This window comes from Chionomys nivalis, chromosome 23 (genome assembly GCF_950005125.1).
Source record: "Chionomys nivalis chromosome 23, mChiNiv1.1, whole genome shotgun sequence".
Lineage (NCBI taxonomy): Eukaryota > Metazoa > Chordata > Mammalia > Rodentia > Cricetidae > Chionomys > Chionomys nivalis.
The window spans coordinates 17,340,137-17,361,868 of record NC_080108.1 but is presented as its reverse complement, the minus strand read 5'-3'; the positions used below and the strand labels follow the sequence as shown (position 1 = coordinate 17,361,868).

Here is a 21,732-nt window from a genome sequence, read left to right as displayed (position 1 = left end):
AGGTCATTTTTTACAAGCTTGTCAGGTGTGAGGGAAGGTAAGCATTGGAAGCCATCTTGTGAAACACAATCAAATGCCTCTCATAGTCCACACTGAATGTGTTGTGACTGTTGAATCTCAGCTGAGCTTGTGTTTGCTTTTCAATTAATTGGCTACAGGTGATCCTTTATGGATGTCTGTCACTCATCAGCTATAATTATAATCAAGAATTCTTTTTGGACTAGAGAAAACTTACCTACAAATTGCTTTCAAAAGCAATGAATTTTTATGAATACTAAATTTAACAATTAATGAAGTTGACATAATATCCTATTTTTTGGACAATTAAATATTTATTCCAGGTTAATAGTTTCCTTTCATGGTTTGGAACCAATGCAGTTTTTTTTTTCAAGTCTCATTTTTTTCCTGAGTTTATGTAGCTTGTTGGTTTTAGTTACTGTGACTAGGTACTTGACTAATAAAAGATCCTTCATGTCCTCCCTGTCTTGAGGTTGGTCTTAGCTAGAAAATCAAGAACTGGAATGCAGGACAGCCTAGAAAAAAATCTATTCTGTGGTAGAAATACATTCCAGATAAAATAGGAACAGGGATTTAGAATTTACCTTGAGCACATCCTGTGAATGTATAGAAATTGAGATGAAGTTGAGATCCGCTGGAGTCAGTAACAACAACAACAACAGAAAAAAAAGAAGGAAAACAAAAGTCATACTAGAGGAAGGAAAGTGGAGGCAAAAATATGGATCTGAATATCTTCTATTGAAGCAGAAGATTATAAGCTGTATAGTATTTTTCCCTTATCCATGTTCAAAGACACCTAATGAATTTTTGAAATCATGGCTAGCACCAACCCTATGTATACCGTGTGTTTTCTTATGATTTCACACTTTGGATAAAATTAATATGCATTTAGGCATGGTAAGGGATTGCAACAGCAATAACAAATAGTGAAACAGTCAAAAACATGCAGAGTGGGAGACCTTGGAACACTCAGTCCTAAGTGGGATGTCTTCATCAAATCCTTCTTCTCTGGGCTCGAGGAGCCGAGTGGAAAGGCAGTAATAGCTAGAGGTGACAGATACTGACGAAACACAGCATGCCTGATGCTTACATAAACTCACAGAAATTGGCAGTATGCACAGGGCCTGCCTGAGTCTTCAGAAGATGGGAACCACACGGCCGACACATCTTTATTAAGTATGGTGACTCTGATGTGGTGACTCTGGTGACCACCCCATTTCTGGGTGTGTTGATGAGAGGGAGGATGGTGTTTGATGCCTTTCCTGTATCAGGTCCTTCTTGATAGGAGGAACTACCCGTGTGTAAGGGGCATCCCTCTGGACTGTTGTCTGAAGCCACTGCTGCTGATGCCACCCAGCTCTTCTAGGATACTTTAGAAAGACAGAAGATGACACCGCAAAGAAGGGCCAGGGAAGCCTTTGGTCATGGTATTCACCTTGTTTGAGAGCAGCCTGAGGTTTTGCCGTTCTCAGTCTCTACTCTTCAGGCTTCCCTGTGTCACTAATACTCTCCAGGCTCCCGGATCAGACCTGCTCTCCATGTACATTACTGTTTCCACACACCCAGATTTCTCCACCTGCCCGGGGCTCTTTCTTGTTGCCCAGTCATCTGTGAATATACCTAATTCAGAGGGTGAATACATTTAAATGGTTTAAACATAAAAGGCAGGTTGCCAAGCAACGGTGAATCCAAAATACCCTTGTCAGGTCATCCCAGTGAAGAATGGGCAGACCACCACTGGAGTGATTTTGACTGCGACAGTAGCAATGATAATGACCCTCATCTCTCTTTTGTTCTCTATCTCTGGCTCCTTCCCTCCCCACCTCCTTCCATATTTGACAGTGAACCAGCAGCTCAGCCTGAACGTTAAAACCGGTTGGCTCTGTTTAAGCCAACAGACACCCACACTAGCTCTTGGTTCTGTTTGTAGGGTAACTGAGTAGCCAAGTGATTTTGACTTTTCCCATTCCTTAAGGACCCGTAGATTCCCTCCCGCAGATAACCCACACTATGCCCTGTCAGAGTAGTCCTTTCCAGGTCCTAAGGTGAGTGGCATGGCTATTGGAGCTCCGTGGCACACTCTCAGTTTAAAACTGCACGGCTGTGTGTCAGGTGGTGGCATATGTTTTGGGGCCTCAGGCTCTTAGATTTTTCTCCTCCTATCGTATTGGTCCCTTTGACTCAGGGCCATAATTTATTCATCACGCGGCTCTCAATTGGTAGGTTTTCTGCTATCTAGATGTCAGTCATGCGCAGCTGGACCTGCAGAGTCTTTGGGGGGAGCTCAAGGCTTCTGAGCCAAGCGTGCTGAAGAGAACTGGCTTCCAGGGTATACAGTGAATTTTTCTGTCAGTTTTTTAAACAATGTGCTTTGCACGTGATTCACATTTTGGAGGTTTCATTCTCCTCATTTTTACCTTTTCTTCGTTACTTACCTGTAGTAATGTCCTGTAACAACACTGCCAGGACATGCCCTGTGGCACTAACAGAGCCAAGGCCTTTGCTTCCAGAGGCAGCTCTGTCTTGGGAGCCTACAATGTGCCTCTTCAAGGATGTGGCAGATTCCATCCAAGTTTGGAGGCTCCACTCAGTCATCCCAGCATCTGGGAAAAGAACATGGAGGGAGAGGCAAGTCAGGGCTTCTGAGGTTCTGTCATGAAGCATTGTGAACCCCTCACTTTTCTGTTCAAGAGAAGTACAGAACCCAAAGTTGTATTTGACCTGGAAACAGGATTGCTTACTAGGATTGATTCCAAGGTTTTCTGAGTAAAGCGAATAGCTGTGTCTGTGTTTAAACTTCTCACCTCCTAGTGGCTTCTGATATACATATGATGTGCACAATTATAGTAGAGTGTAGTGGACTGGGGGATGTTAGGCGAGTCATTAGCAAGCAAAGTCCCATCTTGCTTTGGTTACGTCTTCATGACATATGTACTCTGTTGAGAGTGTGTGCAGGCTCTGAATGGAGGCTGCTTGAACCATGGCCATGTCTTTATGAGATAATCCTTTAGTGACTTGGCTTTAGGCTCAGTCTGTTGGTGCTGGGGGCATCCCCAGGAGCCCTGGGAGCTTGCAGGAATCCATTCATGTATTCCTCCTGGAAATAGTAACTCTACCAGGGAGATGTAGGCACAGAATTGGCAGTATCAGTTACAAGAGAAGCTACAAGTCAGAGTCACACTGGCGAGCATTTGTATCTGAGATCAGCTGACACACTGATGCGCGCAGGTGAGCAGCATCTGTCTGCAATTTTCCTGGTGCGATTTCACACTTCTCTCCAGTGCCTGTCGCTTCTCTGCGTATCAAATTTCTCAGACCCAATCCAAATACTATATTAGTACGCCATACATATTATGTATCATTATAGCGCAGATATATTAATTTTTATTTTCTATATATTATAACACAATCTCCAGAAATTCTGTAGGGTTTGACGCAGATGAGGAAATGCAGATGAATTTGCTCATACTTATGCACAGTCTAAAATTGTTATCTCAGCCTCCATTACACCACTTCCTCTTGGTTATCTGAAAATTCCCCAGGAATAGATTTGCTGATTTTCTTTTCATTTATTCCCATTATGTGAACCCACTTTCTCATAGTTCAGACAGAAGGCTACAAAATAAGAAGGCAAAATTACCCTTCACAGAGAAATGTGAGTCTGTAATATTTGGAAATTGGATTATTTCAGGAGAAATAAGGCAGCGAGACCGAATGCTTTGTTTGTGGGAAAGCCTTATTCTCTTACTGATGCATGTGCTCAGTGTCTTGACTAGTTTCCATTGGGGTATAATAAACCTGCTATTAAGTGTGATGAAGAAAGTCAACGAGACATCTGATAAAGGTCATAAGTCCTACCATTCACTGCAGTGAACCATGAGCCACGTGAGGCCACTGAGCAATTAAAAGTGTTTAGTCCAAACTGAACCTCCTCCAGCTGAAAAACCCTTAAAACTTTCTAATTTCTAAGCACCCTAACATGAAAAATGCCTCATTTTTTATTTAGCACATATTAAAATTATATTGGATTAAATAAAAGTGTCAATTAAAATTAATTCTGGTGTTTAAAATTTTTTTTTGCATTCAATTTTATTAAAATACACAGTGAGCATCCAATGTATAGAGAGACCTTTGCTCCTCGAAATTGTACTTTCTCATCAACAGCTTCAGGTCCTCCCTTGTGGGAGCTCGGTATACCTGCCATCTTAGGTTTAACCCCAGATGTATGGAACAGAATTCCTATTTTGGCCCAAGCAACTATGCTAGCTGAGGAAAATATTCCCAGTCAGTCATCTCAATGTCATATGGGGAAACAAAGACTTCTTTGCCCAGAGGGACTCTAATGCTCACCTGTGTCCATGGTGGTTGGTATCATCCCCGACGGACAGGAAATCCTGTGTGTGGGATAAACAAGGGCCTGCTTATCCCTAACAGATGCTTCATGGTGAAGATTCTCTCAGTGGTCACATGAAGTGTAGGCGGCTGATGGACGAAAGCATCCAGAGCAAACGAAGGGATGCTTCTACCATTGCATCATTTTCATCTTCCAGGCACAGAACACTGTGGTTTTATCTGTCTGAGAAAGTTGAATGGCTTATCTAGACTTCAACTACGTGACTCTTGCTGTAGCATGGGATAGTATGTCCATGTAAGGGACCTAAAACACCAGTCAGATTGCCACGCTGGTCCAGAGTGCCACACTTACACACTCTATTCTAGCCCTACTGAGGTTTGATTTTGCTGTTCCTGGAGCTGGTGATTTTCCTCCATACAGGGGTACCTTCTCGGATGTCCACTCCTCAAACCTCCCTCTTCCTGAAGTCATGACCCCCTGCTTCCTGTTTTCCATGCCCTACTTCTGTTTAGTTTCCTTTCCCAATGCTTATGTAATACTGCTTTTGCTCCCTACCAGAGGGTGAATTTGTCCAGAACATTGATGCTTTTGCCCTCAATAATTACATTGCAGATTGAGTTCCTGGGTTATGACAAGAACTTAGTGAGTATCCTTTGAATTAATGAATGAACCAATGACATAATCAGACATACAGGAATTAATTGGGACAGCTTATTGCAATGACGTCTTCCCATCTTCTCAGCACATTGTGTTCCTGCACGGTGCTGATGTGCAGAGACGTGGGGGCAAAGATGAGAGAGAGGAAGTAGGATGGCAGAAAGGGCCAAGGGTCAAAGTGGGTCATGGGACAGTGAGATGTGTGCAGACCCACACACCAGATGCCCTAAGACCTAGGGGAAGAGGGAAAGGAAGCTTTCAAATAAAGGGCAGCAAAAGTCTGATAGGCAAAATGGGTAGAGAGACAAAAATGGATACGGTGTGTTTGGGAGACGGTAAACAGCAAAGAGAAGACTACGGTAGTAGGAAATGTTAGCTTTTCCAATGAGAACACTTACAAGAGTATAGAGTCTTTTTGTATGTGTGTGTTTACATGCACACTTCAGTGTGTATGTGGCATATGTATATATATGTACATGAACACACACGTGCATATCGTTTGTATGTGTATATGTATTCATGTGTGTCTACTAGTATGCACACTTGTGCATGCACATGTAGAGGCCAGAGGGTGTCAACTGTTTTCCTATATTATTTCCCACCTTATTTTTTTGAGACAGAATTTCTCACTGAACCTGGGGCTCCCTGATTCTCCCAGGGTAGATGACCAGGACTCTTCATTAATTTTCCTGTTCTGTTGTCATGAATATTAGGGTTTGTAGGAACATCTAGCCATGCCTAGCTTTTCTTTCATGGTACCTGAACTCAGGTCCTCATGGTTTAACTGCAAGCGCTTCATCAACTGAGCTATCTTCTCAGCTCCAGGAGTATGGATGTTATATCATGTTGTTATACAGAAGGTGATGCAGCCAGACAGGAGTGTTTATGCTATGACCATCTCATCGCCTCTGTCTCTGTATCTCTAGCTTTCTCCTTTTCTCTCTTAAGATCAATTGGACTACTTAGTTGTTGGTCCTCATGGTTAGGAAGAGGTAGCAGTCATGGATTGAAAAATGTGTTTATGAAAAAGAAAGAAGAGAGTAGGTTCTTTGAGGCCCTAAATATTCATGGCAAAGATACTGTAACTTTTCCCCCCTTCTCTGTGTGTTGCTTATGATCTGTGAAGAAGTTTAAAAGGTTTAATAAAAAGCCTTATGTGATGCCAATTAAACAATCTTAATCTTCATGCCAGTTTCATTACTCATCAGTTTCAGAAGCCCTATAGCCAATCTTTCCATTTTGGGCTTCTACCCAGTTGCCCCGAAGATTCCACAGTGAGGCAAATTGGCTCTGAGAACAGCCTTTTCCCAACTTAGCTAACAGACTCCATGCTTCTTTGCTAAAAATGAGGGCAATCTCAGAGAGGAATTCAGAGCTCTTTAGACTAGCGTCGTGCATAGCTAACAGACTGGTGGTAAAAAGCTGATGGAAAAGTTGTCAAGAAGGAGGGACAAGGTCTGGGGCTGCTTGTTGTCAGTGTAAAGGGGGTAGAGATGAAGATGAGTCATTTAGTGTCAGCTTTATCGACAGTCACCAAGTGACTGTTCAGTGCCTCATTCTGGCGGGATATACAGATATAGCTAAGCATTTGAGTGAGAGCTGTCCACAGACTGCTCATCTGGGAAGACTCTGTGCCAGAAGAAGTGCCCATGCCACCTACTTGAGTGGGTGAGGCAGACGTTGATTCACAGTCACAACCTTTCTGTACTTTCTGATTTTCTTCTTGTGCCTGGCCTTGGGTAGCTTCCTTTCATATCAGTATTTGAATTTCAATATGAAGAAAAAATTGATAAGAGATCAAAGGGCAAGTTAGTTTGCTTCCTGTTTGTAGCTGCTGAAAGAATCCAGAAGAATATAATAGACCTACTAGGGATTGAAACTACCAACTAAAATCTTTGGATCTTGTCTAGAAATGTTACAGTCACCATTGGTAACCACAGACTTCAGCACAAGGGCACAAGAGAGTTTGCTTTATAGGTCTGGAGTTACAATTTCAAAAGATTTTAATTTTGCCAAATCTCTTCCATTAGAAAGAGGCAAAACAAAACACCAAATCCGTCTCCTTTTCCATAATTTATGTAGCCCTTGTTTCGATCTCATGGTACAATGTTTGTTTTGATAGAGTTCACAGAACTATACATGATAAATAAAAAGAACATTGGAATGTGATTCAGAACGCATTAGTTTTTCTCTTCCTTGCTGTCCTCTCCACATTGACGAGCAGGAAGAGAATAATGATAATGCCCGCTTTTCTTACCTCAGATTTACTAGAAGCACTAAGCGATGAACCATGTTAGAGAAAGGATCTTCTCAGTAGCCAGGTGACACTGAATCTCTTCATTAGGCACCAGTCTGTCCTGTTTCAAAAGAACTAGCGAAAATTACTTGTTAATTGCCAGATAAGTCACCAATCCCCGTAAGAGTTCAAGACTCTTTCTCTTTTATAGTGTTGAGGAAATCTAAGACATTAGAAATGTAAGGAAAGAAAGCCTCTATGATGTATTTGTCAGTATTATATCTCTGGATGTTACAGATTAATCAACAAGAAAAGACTTAAATATGTATAAGACAGTTCAACATTTTGTTAATTACAAAAGACTCTCTTTTCTTCCTTTGGAAAATATATATGCATATATATATATAATATATATATATATATGCCATCAACAGAAAACAAAAATTCATTCTTATCTTAGCAAAAAAAAAAGAATAAAGATACATTTCTAGCTACTTTTAAAAGGATCATTAAAGACAATTAATTTTTCATTAGCTCCCAGGAAAATGAACTTGAAGACAAATAGGAAGCAGAACTTGTCGGAGGGTGTGATAGGATTCTATGCCCAACAAATGTATTTCTTAAAACAGAATAAAATGAGTGCTTTTTTTCTCAAATAAAAAGCTTGAGTACTCAAGGTTAGTCAACCTCTGCTGCAAGAAATTCTAAGGGGTGATTTTCAGGCAGATGGGAAATAATGAAACCCACTTGAAGTTGGTAATACAATACCAAGTTAAAAAAAAATCATTTCAAGTATGAATCTGTGACTGAATATAAACTAATAGTGAATTTATAATGCAATAAATAAGTCTCATGAATTTTAATATGTGGTAGAAACAGAATAGACTCTTTCAATACAAGGAAAGGTACATCTTATAATTATTAAGGTGACCAAGTGAATATTAATAAAAAGATATGCAACTACTAAGCTAATCAAGAAAGCAAAGAAACAATGGGAAAAAAAAACCACCTAAGCAGTCAATCCAAATGCACGTGAGAGAGGGAGGGAAGTCATTCGTACAAAAGATAAGGCAACTGTAATGCAAAATCACGAAGGGATAGCATCAAACTTGCACCTGTCATTCGTTGCAACAAGTGTAAATGAATAAATGCTCCAGCTGAGAGAAATCAAAAGAGCGTCAAGCTGCAGAAAGGACAGTACCCAGCCTTGTGTTACTCTGACAGACGAAGAGGGATGGGAAAGTGATGGCAAGTTTGGAATTAGATTTTTAAAAAATGTGATTTGTGAATACAATCCTGAAGAAATACCGCACAGCTGTATTAATACAAACAAAGGAGACATTTAGGCAAACTGCCTGAGCAGAGCCCGCAATGCTTCCATAATGACAAAACATTCAGTCTATCAGGACCATAGAATGGTTCAAAACTCTGTGTGCAGTTAACCATGGACAGAGAATAAGTGAAGACTTGACAACAGTATAAGGAGAAATAGCCAATCTCACAATAATCTTGGGGAATTTTCACAAGCCTTTCTCAGCGAATTATAAACAAGTAGATCTAAACGTTAACAAGAATATAGAAAATGTTAGTATTGCCGACCAATTCCATGCAGTCGGCACTTAAGAAATATTGCATCCTTCAACAGCTTTTATGAACATGTTTGCATTTACAAAATTTCATATGTTGGTACTAAATTCCATCTTAGAATTATTTTTGTCAAGGCACTAAATGTTAGAACCAAAGAAAGACAAAATTTAATAATCATAATAGAAATCAATGAAAAACAAAACATTTTTTTTCTTTTTAAAAGCATTTTAATTTAATTTATTTATCTTACATCCCAATGGCAGTTTATCCTCCCTCCTCTCCTTCCTTTCCCTCCCTCACCCCCAGCCTCAATCACTCCTCTGTTTCTGTTCAGAGAGGGGCAGGTCTCCTACTATCAACAAAGCATGGCCTATCAAATTGTGGTAAGACTAAGCATCTTCCCTTGTATTAAGGCTGGGCAAGGCTATCAGTATGAGGAATAGGTTCTCAAGAGCCAGCCACAGCATTAGGTACAGCCCCTGCTCCATTGTTAGGAGTCCCGCAAACAGACCAAGCTGTACAGCTTTTGAGAGAATTTTAAGTGTCCTCATTTCTTGACTTTAAAATGTCCTGTTGGCCGGGCGGTGGTGGCACACGCCTTTAATCCCAGCACTTGGGAGGCAGAGGCAGGTGGATCTCTGTGAGTTCGAGACCAGCCTGGTCTACAAGAGCTAGCTAGTTCCAGGACAGGCTCCAAAACCACAGAGAAACCCTGTCTCGAAAAACCAAAAAAATAAAATAAAATAAAATGTCCTGTGGTTTTCTATTTATTTAAGAATGCTCACATATCTTCAAGTGATTGTTGTATTTTAATTTGCCTTAGTTTTTTTGTTGCAATGTCATGGTGACCACAAGCCTCATAGGGATTTCTGTCTTTATGTTTTTCAACTACAACAATGGACCCAAACCATGTCTTCAAGTCTCATAGTAGATCCTAGGATTTGCCCACAGGATGGATTGGAGTACATTTATTTCTGCTTATTCTCTCTCTCTCTCTCTCTCTCTCTCTCTCTCTCTCTCTCTCTGTGTGTGTATGTATGAGCTATCACAAAGATAAGATTATAGAACAACACTAGAATAGATAAGATGGCAGTTCTTAAAATAAAGAAAGTCAGCAAAGAGGAATTGGTTCCTGAAAAGGCATACAATTACAGTGCTCATTTCAAGACTGATTAGGAATAAAGTACCCTGTGGTGGTTCGAATGAGAACTCCTCCTACCCCACATTGGCTCCTATATTTGAATGCTTACTCCCTAGCTTGTGGAACTGTTCGGGAAAAATTAGGAAGAATGGCCTTGTTGGAGGAGGCATGTCACTAGGGGCCAGTTTTAAGGTTTCAAAAGACTAGGCAGTTACCAGTGTGTTGTCTGTTTTCTGCTTGATCTCAAGAGGTGAGATCTCAGCTGCTGCTCCAGATGTTACCACCTATCCTCCAATCTCCCATCATGGATTATTATCTTTTTGGAACAGTAAACCACTCTCTATATAAATAAACAACACCTCCTCTATAAGTTGCCTTTGTAGGGAAAAGCAATACATCCCCAATATCAGAAATAAAAATAAAAGTTATTAGTATTTTATTTTATTATAAAAGTACAAAAATTTTAAAACAGCTTTTATGTCTATAATTTTGCAATTGTAAAAAATGTTTAATTATTAAATTGACAAAAGGAGAAACTAAAAATCTAAATAGATGAATTTGTTAGCATATAATTTGAAAAACTTCTAAACAATTTACATTTGTCATCATATAAGTTAATTATTAAATTCAGATTAAAATCATCTGTATCATTGTAAACTTGGGTAAATAGCTTTACTAGTGAATTTCCCTATACATTTAAGGAAAATATTAACTATATAAATGAAATGTCTGTTCAAATTTAATTTGCTTTTCCTATTAAGTTCAAACCGTTTATAAATCTTGCACAGAAAATAAAGAGGGAATGCTTTCTAGTTCATCATAACTTTGATGTCTAAGTCTGACTAGGATATTGCGGAAAAGAAAAATTATTGGCTGCTTTTCTCATGAGACACAGAGGCAAACATCCTAAAGAAACAACTGATTCCAGAATTGCATTAAAAGATAATACTTCATAATCCAGTTGGTTTTATTTCAGGAGAACACTGTTGATATAACCTCAAGAAGAATAGGTCAGTGTTGGAAAATATGATATCTGAAATTTGTTTTAAAAAAAAATCTTGTGAGAGGTGATGAGCTGATGTGCATAATGAAACAGAATGGTTGTGCCTTGGTAATCATACCTGAATGATGAATATGTTTCAGTATCTTCAGTTGCTATAAAAGAATTAAAAATAAAGCAACCACTCTCCTGTAGTACATTAAGAATAAGAAAAATCTCATGTTCATTTCAACAAATGGTGAAAGTTTCACTTAATATAATTGGACATAAGACTCTTACAAAGGGACAGGCGGTGGTGGCGCACGCCTTTAATCCCAGCACTCGGGAGGCAGAGGCAGGCAGAGCTCTGTGAGTTCGAGGCCAGCCTGGTCTAGAAGAGCTAGTTGCAGGACAGGAACCAAAAGCTACGAGAAACTCTGTCTCGAAAATAAAAAATAAAAATAAAATAAAAAGACTCTTACAAAAGGATAGGAACAGGTTCGTTTCCTCCAACACCATGTCTACCTCCATGCTGCCATGTTTCCTACCATGATGATAATGAGCTAAGCCTCTGAAAGTGTGAGCCAGCCCCAAGTACATGTTTTCCTTTATAAGATTTGTTCTGGTCATGGTGTCTCTTCACAGCAATAAAACCCTAACTAAGAAGCTTGGGTTCTGGGGATCTAAACTCAGGTCCTTACACTTAATGTGTCAAGGGCTGTACCCATTGAGTTGAATCACCCACTCATTTCTTTTCTCTTTCTTCACCCCATGGCCCATGGTCAAACTGTTCTTATACACCATCTTCTAAGTTTGCTGGAATTCTTATTAGATGATGCCATTTTGAAGTTATGTTTTCCTGACTATTGCTACTTTCTCTTTTAACCTCAGTGTCTTCAGCTCCAGTGGGAAGTCTATCAGGTCATACCTCTGCATCATGGTTGTCTATGGTCCCTTCTATCACCCACAAGACATTTCCTAAGCTCCTGCCTGTGGTACAATGTGCCTGTGGATGCACAAGAAGACTAGTTTGTAGCTGCTTTCCCATACTTTTTTCTGTATAGTTAATACTTCAATCTTATATATAAGCACTCATCTTCAGAGATAAAGATAAAAAAGACATAAAAATTACTCGGATGACTTTCATTAACAGGGGTATCTCTCTATAGATATATTAAAATAGATATTATAACTTCATACAGTTGGGTACTGCGCTGGTGCAACATTATTTCCTATGTTTTTCATTGTCTTAATCTTATCTTAGATATATTCTTCTATCAACAATATAAAGATGAAGGAGGTATTTTTTGTCTTTAGTCTCATATATTTTACTTGCTTTGTGTTTGCTTTCCTTTTAAGCATTATTTTATTTTTGAGATCATAATACTTTCTATGACTGAATAGTATTCTTTTACGTATCAGTTCCTCAACTCATGTCCTGTGGTGCTGTCTATGTCACCCCCAGTTATAAGCATTCTTCATAATATAATAACAAGTATTCCACTTTAAGACTATCTTGAGAAATTTCTCTGGTCTTATTGGGTGGTAACTCTCTGTGCTGACTCTCTTTTCTTTTAATTTCTCTTGAAAAAAGAATTATTATATTTCTCTTGTAATGTGTGCTACCCTGCAGAATGCCAGTAAGAGCAGAAAAGGAAGGAAAAAATACAAATGGATGTTCATATAATTGGGTACACATGTGGAAAAGCATGTCTTTATTTTCCCCTCAACTTCTCATAAGCTAATAGGCTAATATCTCTTGGCCATTGTTCAAGTCGATACTGTGTCCTAATTTTTCTTTACAGATATCACTATCACTGTCATGAACTCACGGTTTAACTTTTGCATTTAAGATGTGGACAAATTATTGATATCCCATAAGTTGGCATGGTCCCTTGAATCGATTTCAAGAAATTCAGAGTGGATAAAAAGTGAATATAAGTATCGGGTGTGTTTGGTCGTCCTGCAAAAATGATTTACTGAGGCCCAAGTCATCAATTACAAGGGAAAACCTCCTGGCATGCGTGTTTCATGCTCTTTACAGCTGTTAGCTATTATGAGCTCTCAAGAGTGCCATTTGCTGCTACAGCTCACTGGTCCTTAAAGTTGAAGTCACCAGCATCACTGTAGAATTGTCTTAAATCACAGAGGGGAATAGAGGAAAACCAATGTGAGTGACTGAAACTCTGCTTACATCTTCATTAGATCCCACAGTTTCCCGTTTACATGTTCAAGATGCTAGAACAGCCTGCTCAGTATTGTGATGGATTACAGCATAATAACTTGCCCACCCAACTCTCCTAGGGAAACAGACACAAAGCCAAAAGCCTCTCCGTAAGATCTTGAGTTGGGCCATTGACTCCCATGTTGTATTATAATGGTTATAAAGGTAGTCGAAGCCAAGTGGCTCCTGTTGCTATCAGAAATCTGCAAGAGCATAAGCGAATTTTTATTTCTTCTTCTTATGGGGCTAGAACTTGCTATTGTTATCTAATGTGTTGCCAGTGAGCATGGTCTAAATGCACAAAGAGAGTAATATGCAATTACAGAGCTGAAAATAAGCTACTGATTGGGTGCATACCCATCAAGCCTCTTTATTTCCCTGCAAGTTTTGTATTGGCTGCCAACACAGCTTGATTTGGGAAGAATAAAAGTGACTGAAGAAATGACATAGTGAAAAACCTGACCTCTGGTTGATTTCAATTGTGCTGTTAGTGAACAGTGAATCTTTCCTATCCAACATGCTTGTTTACAAATTCTAGTTAATGATTAGCCATACATGAACACCCAATATGTTATGAACTGAATCCTTACTTTCCACCAAAAGTCATGTTGTAATTATAAATGTGAAAACCATGGTGGGGCCTTTGAGAAGGGCCCTGACCTCATAAATGGGATTAGAACTCTAATAAAAAGGATACTGAAGATCTCTCTTGTCCTCTCTGTCATATGAAGACATAGTTTTCTGGAAACCATGAGGCAGGCTATCAACAGACATCAAATGTTGTCACTTTGATCATAGGTTTGAACCTTCAGGGTGCTAAGAAATAAATCCCTGTTGTATGTTAGTAACCCAGTTCATGGTATCCTGCAATAGCATCTTTGGACAAACCTAGGATATCCAGTGTTCATTTTCCTCCAAAACTGACAAAATTATTTTCAAGTGAAAAAATAATGAGATAAGTTTGAACCCTGGAATATGATCCTCTAAGCTTTTCCCAGGCCACCATACCAAACAGCTTATCATGCAAATGCATTGTCTGTATAACAGAATTCATTTCTAAAACACCTTTTGGCACACCCTTCCTCTGAGGCTAAATCACCACATGGGTCTTTTTACTCCCCTCTTCTTTGCTTTCCTCTGTTCCTTTGTCTTTTCCTTTTTCTCCTAGATAAGGTTTCACAGTAGTCCGGGCTGGCCTTGAACTCCCTGCACAGCTGAGGATGACAGGAGTCTTCTAATTCTCCGATTTCTACCTCCCAGGTTTAAGTGGTACCAAGGATAGAATCCAGGGATTCCTCCATGCTGGGCAAGCGTTCTACTACCTGAGCTCCATCTCCAGTCTAGGCTTTCTTCTGAAACCAGTGCTTTGCCATTGCTCTTTTCTGGAATGTATCTCAAATATTCTTTTCATTACAACCTTCTCTTTCTACCTCATTGCAGAAAGCATATCTGAATGAATGCCATTCAAAGCATTATGATTTTTATACCTAGTCTTATATTAATATGGTAGATTTTAAAAGTATGCAATGGAAATCATATTACACTTCTTTTCTTTTCTTTTTTCCTACATTCCCAGACATACTAGAAAAGCCAGTGAAGGCATGTAGTGGCTTAAAGAATTTACCAAGAACCATCATTCTTTTTGCCTGACATTCACCATACTTACCATGTATCTCAATCACCAATACTCAAGGTGGCTTTCTCCCTTGAGATATTACCTCTGTGAGGAAGAGAGGAAGAAAAAGCACATGGGACAGATCTTACAAGCAGTACTTATTTATAAAGTGTAAATATCCCCTTTTGATCAGATTTCCAGTAAGACCCTTCTGCTAACATCTTTATCTCAATGACCATTTTTTTTATAGACTTGCCACTGACAAGCATATAGTGAAGCTGAGTATTTTATTCTGGGAAAAATCTCTACCCCTGTCCCAAGTCAGGTCTCTGGCAGTTAGAAGAAGAGAAGTGAAAGTCTGATACATAGGCAACCAGTAGTTTGTACCATGTTTAATATCATAAATACAAAACATCTCTTTTATTGGTCACTGGCAATTTTGCAGTATACCCCTTTACTAGGCACAGCCTACCAGTGCCATGCTAACTTTATTGTTAAGAATATTTAACCTACAGAAGAAATGTTATTCCTGCCCCCATCCTGACAAATGCATGTACAAGGGAATCGTTTGTAAACTCATGCTTCCTTCCCTACAGCCCTTTGCTTCGGTCACCATGGCATCTTTTCATTTTGTAGTGCACTGACTTTTTCTAATTTTTTTCATGTTGCATGTTCTCAGGAAGATCATTTAACCTTCTCTGTCTGGTCAAACATTACTTAAGCTTTAAGACAGTCCAAATACCATCATATCCTGGAAATGTCCTTCCCTTCTCAGACCTATTTTTGGTACTCAGTGCACACCTCCATTAGGTCCTTGTCATTATTTGCTTGCCTATGTGTCACTACTGACAGATGCTATGGCCTCTTCTAGAACAAGGTCCTTAATTTATTTGACTTTTTACTACTGAGTGTCGGCCACAGTTCCTGGAATAGATTCAAGATACTTGCTTAAGGAAATGCATAGCTGAAAATTGCCTCTAATGTATAGATGACCTCCAAAGAATTGAAGCAAGCTGCTCTCGCTGTAGTCAGTAAAGGCGCCTTGATCTAAGCCCTTTCTGTCTAGTCTAGACCTCAGTGGATCAATGACTGGTGGCAGGAATATGAAAGAGACAGACAGGGTCTTTTTTTTGGTCTTAATTGGTGATATTAGCATAATTCAGTATTATAAAGGTTCATTGGTATATTCTGTTGTCTGACCTTCAGCCCTGTGATCAATAGTTATTCTGTTTTTTATTTCTTTGTGTGTAACGAGAGATAAGTTTTGTTTCCTTAAAAAAAAATAGCCAAGAAAGATCTGCTGTTGAAGAGCAGAAAGACCTCATTTAATGTGGTTAATTCAAACTGTTTGTGTGTGTGTGTGTATATATATATATGTATATATATATATACATATATATATTAACTTTTAGGTTGTTTAGTTACTACATTTATTTATGCTCAGCAACAGTCGTTGTTATTAGAGCAAGATTAGGAACAGCCCAGAATCAGGTGAGGATACAAGATGAAAAGGGAGCCAGAAAAATCCATGCCCAGATGTGGCCAAGGGTTTACATTTGGCAAAAGTGAGTCGATGATGTGATGCTTTCCTTCCTCCTTTGTCTCCCAGCACGTGGAGGATACACATTAGTAGCTGGTCACAGCACTTTCCCCAGGCTGGGCACACAGTGCAGCAGTAGAACCTAGCCTCGCCTATGTAAGGCATTAGGTGAAGTCTGAGCACCACAAAAACAGGCAAATAAGCAACTGTCCACTTGAGCCCAGAAATGGCCGATGAACACATCTCCAGGCTGAGGTGCTTCAGGTGTCTTCTGTAGAAAAAAAAGGCAGAGCAGCGAGCATATTCTTCCAACATCAATGTAGCCTTCATTAGATCTATCCAGTCGGTATGCTTCCTGTGATGAGGTATTCCCTTTACTTACCCACTTTACCAAGTGAAGGATGTCACCTTAACAGTGCGTCTATAAACAGAGTCTGCACTTTTGTTTCCCAGCTACCCAGACCTCCCCAGAAACTATATTAATTGCAACACTGTTTGGTGAGTGACTGAGGTGTATTTCTAGCTAGTTCCTACATTTTTAATTAACCCATTTCTATTAGTCTACGTGCTGCCACATGGCCATGGTATCACTTTATTTTCTGCATGTCCTGTTACCTCAGTGGCTGGCTGGAGTCTGTTTGACTCGACTTTCTTTTTCTCTGTGTCTCTGCTCGGATTTCCCACCTGGCTTTATTCTGCTAAGCGATTAGCCGAGAAAGCTTTATTCATTAGCCAATAAAAGCAACACTTGTACAGAAGGACACCCCACATCATGCATCTAAACAGGTGTTCCGCCCTTCCTTTCAAAGATCAGATTTAGTGTCTTACAATCATCTGTCCATAACTTCCCTCCTTGCTTTCTAGCTCTGCTAGGGAATGGAAGGGTTCATTCTTCTCCTAGACCGCAGGCGAGTAAGGTGTGAGCTAACATGGGCTGAGTAGGAGGAACTATATTTGACATTTTCTATTTACATTTTTTGTTTCTCTAACTACATGAGGTCATTGTTATAAATATCCCCATTTTACAGATGAGGAGGTGGCCATTTAATCTTTTGATTAAGTTATTTGCTTAAAATCTCAAAGCTCGTAAATGATGAAGGTACAATTCAGTGAAAGATATTTGATTGCCAGCATCTTGAGAATGGACTCTGGAGAGTTGGTTTGTGACTTTTTATCTTACCACAAATTACTTTGCTGTGATAACAGCCCTAGAACCTTGATGGCCTCAGTCTTTGAATCCTGCGGCTTCTGGAGGCAGATAGAAAATGAATAAATGTAGATCATATATGTTAGAAACAAGTGGCTTGCTTTGTATTTCACATCCTTCAGGTACATTTCTGTTCCTTTTGGTCATTGATCCAGATGGAAATGGAAATCATACCTAGGCTTAATCTCTTGTGCCCCCTTTCCTGCAGGCTGTCGTCCATATCAGGTGATCACAGCCCGAGTTCACCCAGGAGAAAGCAATGGCAGCTGGGTGATGAAGGGGACCTTGGAGTTTCTAGTCAGCAGTGACCCTGTGGCAAAGCTCTTGAGGGAAAACTTCGTGTTCAAGATCATCCCTATGCTCAACCCAGATGGTGTCATCAACGGCAAGTATGTCACCTGCTTGGTGTAAAGACCCACAACTGCATTTGATTTATTACTGTGATAACCCACTGCTCTCCATCCAAGGGGGCATAGTAGCAGAGGCCTTGGCATTCTCCAGGGAATTCCCTTGGGCTCTTCTATCTGAAACAATTAACAGTGTGTCCTCCATGCACATTTGTGCGTGTCTCGTGGTATTTCTTTGAATAGAAATCTGTGAGAACACAAACATTTGGTAGCAGACAGTTACCCAGCTAACCTACTCCAGTGCTTCATCCATGAAGAAGGGCGCTGGTGTCCAGGTCCCAACAACTCACTCGGATCACATGGCGAACCAGGGACCTTTCAGGGCTCAGTCTGAGGCTTCATGTTGACTACCAATAATTTTATATTACTCTTAGTTCTAAGTGTAAAGAAATATTTGTTCAGTTATGTTTTATGGTTTCTGGAGTTTCATTTTGATGAAACGGAATGTTGCCTGGAAAGAGAAGTGTGGTATCCTCATTTGCACTCTGCTGATGAGACGTTAGTACATGCAGGGAACAAGACTATTTCATTTGATGCCTTCTGTCAAAAGGGCTCAGAGTCTGAGCTCAGGCCCAAATGAGGTCCCTAAGGTCACATGACCAGGAAATGGTGGGGACTAACTTTTACACATACCTGTTTAGATGCATTATTTAGTAATAGGTGGCTCTTTTTCCTGGAAGAGTGGCGATTCTGTCCCGTGGATAAACAAAATGAAAGATGAGCAGAAAATTCTGAGAGGAAAAAAACTATTTCAAAGACTGAAATGAACATCATACTTTAAAATATCAGCAAAGAAACAAACATTAAATTTAGAGAGTTTGGAAAATAAAGTGAGCGTAGTGTTGAAAAACAAACAAAAAAATCATAATGAAACACTAAAGCTTATGAATGACCAAGTGACTTAAACAAACAAGAGTGGTATAAGAAAATAAAATGGTTAATTCCTTTAAGAAAGGAAATCAAATGTTGAACAACTCCAACAGACTTTCTTTTGATATGTATAAAGACAGATTAAATTTAAAGTGTTCAGAATGTAATGATTACAAATATAAAAGGAACATGAAATGTGTCAAGGCATGTCAGCGCAGACCAGTCGAAGCTATAAATTATGATAGTACTACTTATAATAAATGTAAAATGAAGGAATGAATGAAAGAAAGAAGTATAAATGAAGAGAAGAAGACATGAAAGGAAAGGAAGTGTACCAGTCTGTACATAGTACATCAGGTTAGCACAGCTAGGTTAGTTCAATAGTTCACAGCTGTTATTTATTTATTTGCTTCTCTTCTTTCTTGCTTAGTCATTGATTTATTCATTTATTTCTTATTTACTAGGAGGAGATTTTGTTTGATGAGGATCATAAGATCCTTTTTCTCAGTGTTGACTGCATTGAGAGTCAGGAGTCCAGGGTCTTCCCTGAAGCCTATCAGTCTCCTCTAGCAACAAAGAGGCCTCTAGGATCTTAGTCTGCACCAGGTTCTGGAGTGGCGTCTTTTAATGCCACCCAGAGTTTGTCTGACTCCTACCATGTGTTCCTCCAAGTCCATAGTAGATCTCTGGTTGCTCGCTGCTTGAGTGGACAAGAATTTTTACTAGCAGTCTTTCTCAGTCTAAATGGATGGAAAATAACAAAGGCAGGTAACTTGAGGGACATGATCCCATTTGGAAATTTTGTTGTCCAACTTGGCTCACTTCTTTCTATGGAACTGTCTGGGGTCAGAAAGAAATTGGAAAGAGTATTGGATTGGGGTGTTAGCTGAATGGGACCTCTGGCTGTCCCCTGACCTGCTTAGTTTTCTCCTTTGGTGGAAGAAGACAGTGTGCTCCTGATGGACTTTTCTGAAAAAGAAAAAGAAAAGTCTCACATACTCAAAGTAATATTCAAGCTCAGGAATTAAGTGTTAGAGCTCTTTCCATTTCAAATGCTCATCCTTCCAAATTAGGACTTGCTCCAGGTCTTTGGTCAAGGTTAATGGGGTTTCAGTCACTGTGGAGCCTCTTGGCTGGTGTGCACATTGTTTCCAGCTCACAGCTGCTTACTTTGTTTCCCAAATGGCAGTGCAGCTTCTTCATAGTGACAAGGGCATTCATCATCATTACTATTATTTATTATGACTCTGATTGCTCTTTTTATTTATATAGCATCTTTCATCATAGAGCCTAAAGCACTTTGTAGATATCTCAGACTGAACAAAGCAAGGATAGCAGAAGAATAATTGGAAATCATAACACTTTCCACAGATAGAATGATCTGCAGACCATAGCACATCGTTATGAAAGGACTCAATGCTGCCATGAATGCATGGCATTTCACAATAAAAAGCTTGAACCTCAAGATCCTGAGTCCATTTCAGAACAGACCTAACATCTGCTTCATCTAAGTTTCATTCAAGTTCCTTCTGTGATCGATATTCCACCATCAGGTCATGCCTATGTACAGTTAGGTAGATGTGAATTTTATCCCATTTCAGTCTTTACCCTTTGAACGTCACCTATTACAGTCAGTCTTCTATGTATAGATCAAATTCTTCCGGTACAGTTCGAATTCTCCCATGGGAAGTATTCTCCTAACTTGAAGCAATTCACCTAAACTTTATTTAAGATTGTCATTCCCGATGTCCAGAAGGGCACTGACTTTCTCTGGACAAAATGCTTATTCACAGAGATCTTAAGTGATGCAAGTGCTCTGTATTAATCTGACTAACAAGGAGATGACCTTTGAATAATATTAGTGAATCCAAGTGCCGGCGTGGCACTTATAGCTGGACTGCACTTTGTGCACTTGTGTGTTTGTTTATATGTGTGTGTTCAGGTGTTTGTGCACACGCATATGTGTGCATACATGAGGAGACTAAAGCACACTCTTGGGTGTTGTTCCTTAGATGTCATCTCTGGTGGAGAATTTTGGTTGTCAATTTGACTACATCTAGGATCAACTGAAACCCAAGTGTCTGAGCAAACCTGTGAGGAATTCTCTTAACGGGATCATTTGAGGTCAGGAGACATGCCTTCTCATGACGTGAAAGGAGGAATTGTTTTGCCTGCTTTCCTTCACTTTATCTGGCAAGCTCATCTCTCCTGTTGCTGAGGCATTCCATCATTGGTATTAGAATCTACGTATACAACTGAATCCAGCTCTCTCCCAGAATTTCCTGGAACCCCAATATCAGATTGGGACTGCTGAGACATCCTGTCTTGTTCATTAAGTGGATAATGCATTCTTGGCCTTTTGATTGGGATAGAGCTATTTTTGAACTACTTAGACCATAGTCTGGCAGTCATTCTAGTAAATACCCTTTCAATATATATAAAATATAAAATAAATATTATGTAACTTATATCATATATAAATATATAATCATCATATTCTTTATAATAAATTATGCTTATATAGTATATTATATAAGAATACAATATGATCATTCATATTTTTCATACACATATTTTGTATACATACACAAACACATATTTCTATCAGTTTTGTTCCTTTAGAGAACCTTGAATAATATATCGTCCATCTTATATTTCACTGTTATGGGACTTACCAAGTAGGCTGACTGACAAGGGAACCCCAGTGATCGACCTGTTTTTATTCTTCCAATTCTGGAATTTCAAGTGCTAGATGTCATACTTGGCATTTCTCTGTTTCTAATGTTGGTTCTGGGGACCAAACTCACCTTCTAATGCTTGCAAGGCCAGTGCTTCGCTGATCAATGGATTTCCCCAACCCCGCAAGAAACATTTAATTTAAAACTTATCATGGACCT

At 39.4% G+C, this 21,732-nt stretch overlaps 1 protein-coding gene across 1 annotated transcript in view; it reads left to right on the top strand.

Moving 5' to 3' along the window:
• Agbl1 (AGBL carboxypeptidase 1) overlaps positions 1–21,732 on the top strand; it is a 661,380-nt gene that overhangs the window by 215,872 nt on the left and 423,776 nt on the right. The window contains exon 18 of the mRNA XM_057756658.1: positions 17,767–17,947. Coding sequence (XP_057612641.1) covers positions 17,767–17,947 — 181 coding nt within the window. The remainder of the gene's footprint in view (positions 1–17,766; positions 17,948–21,732) is intronic.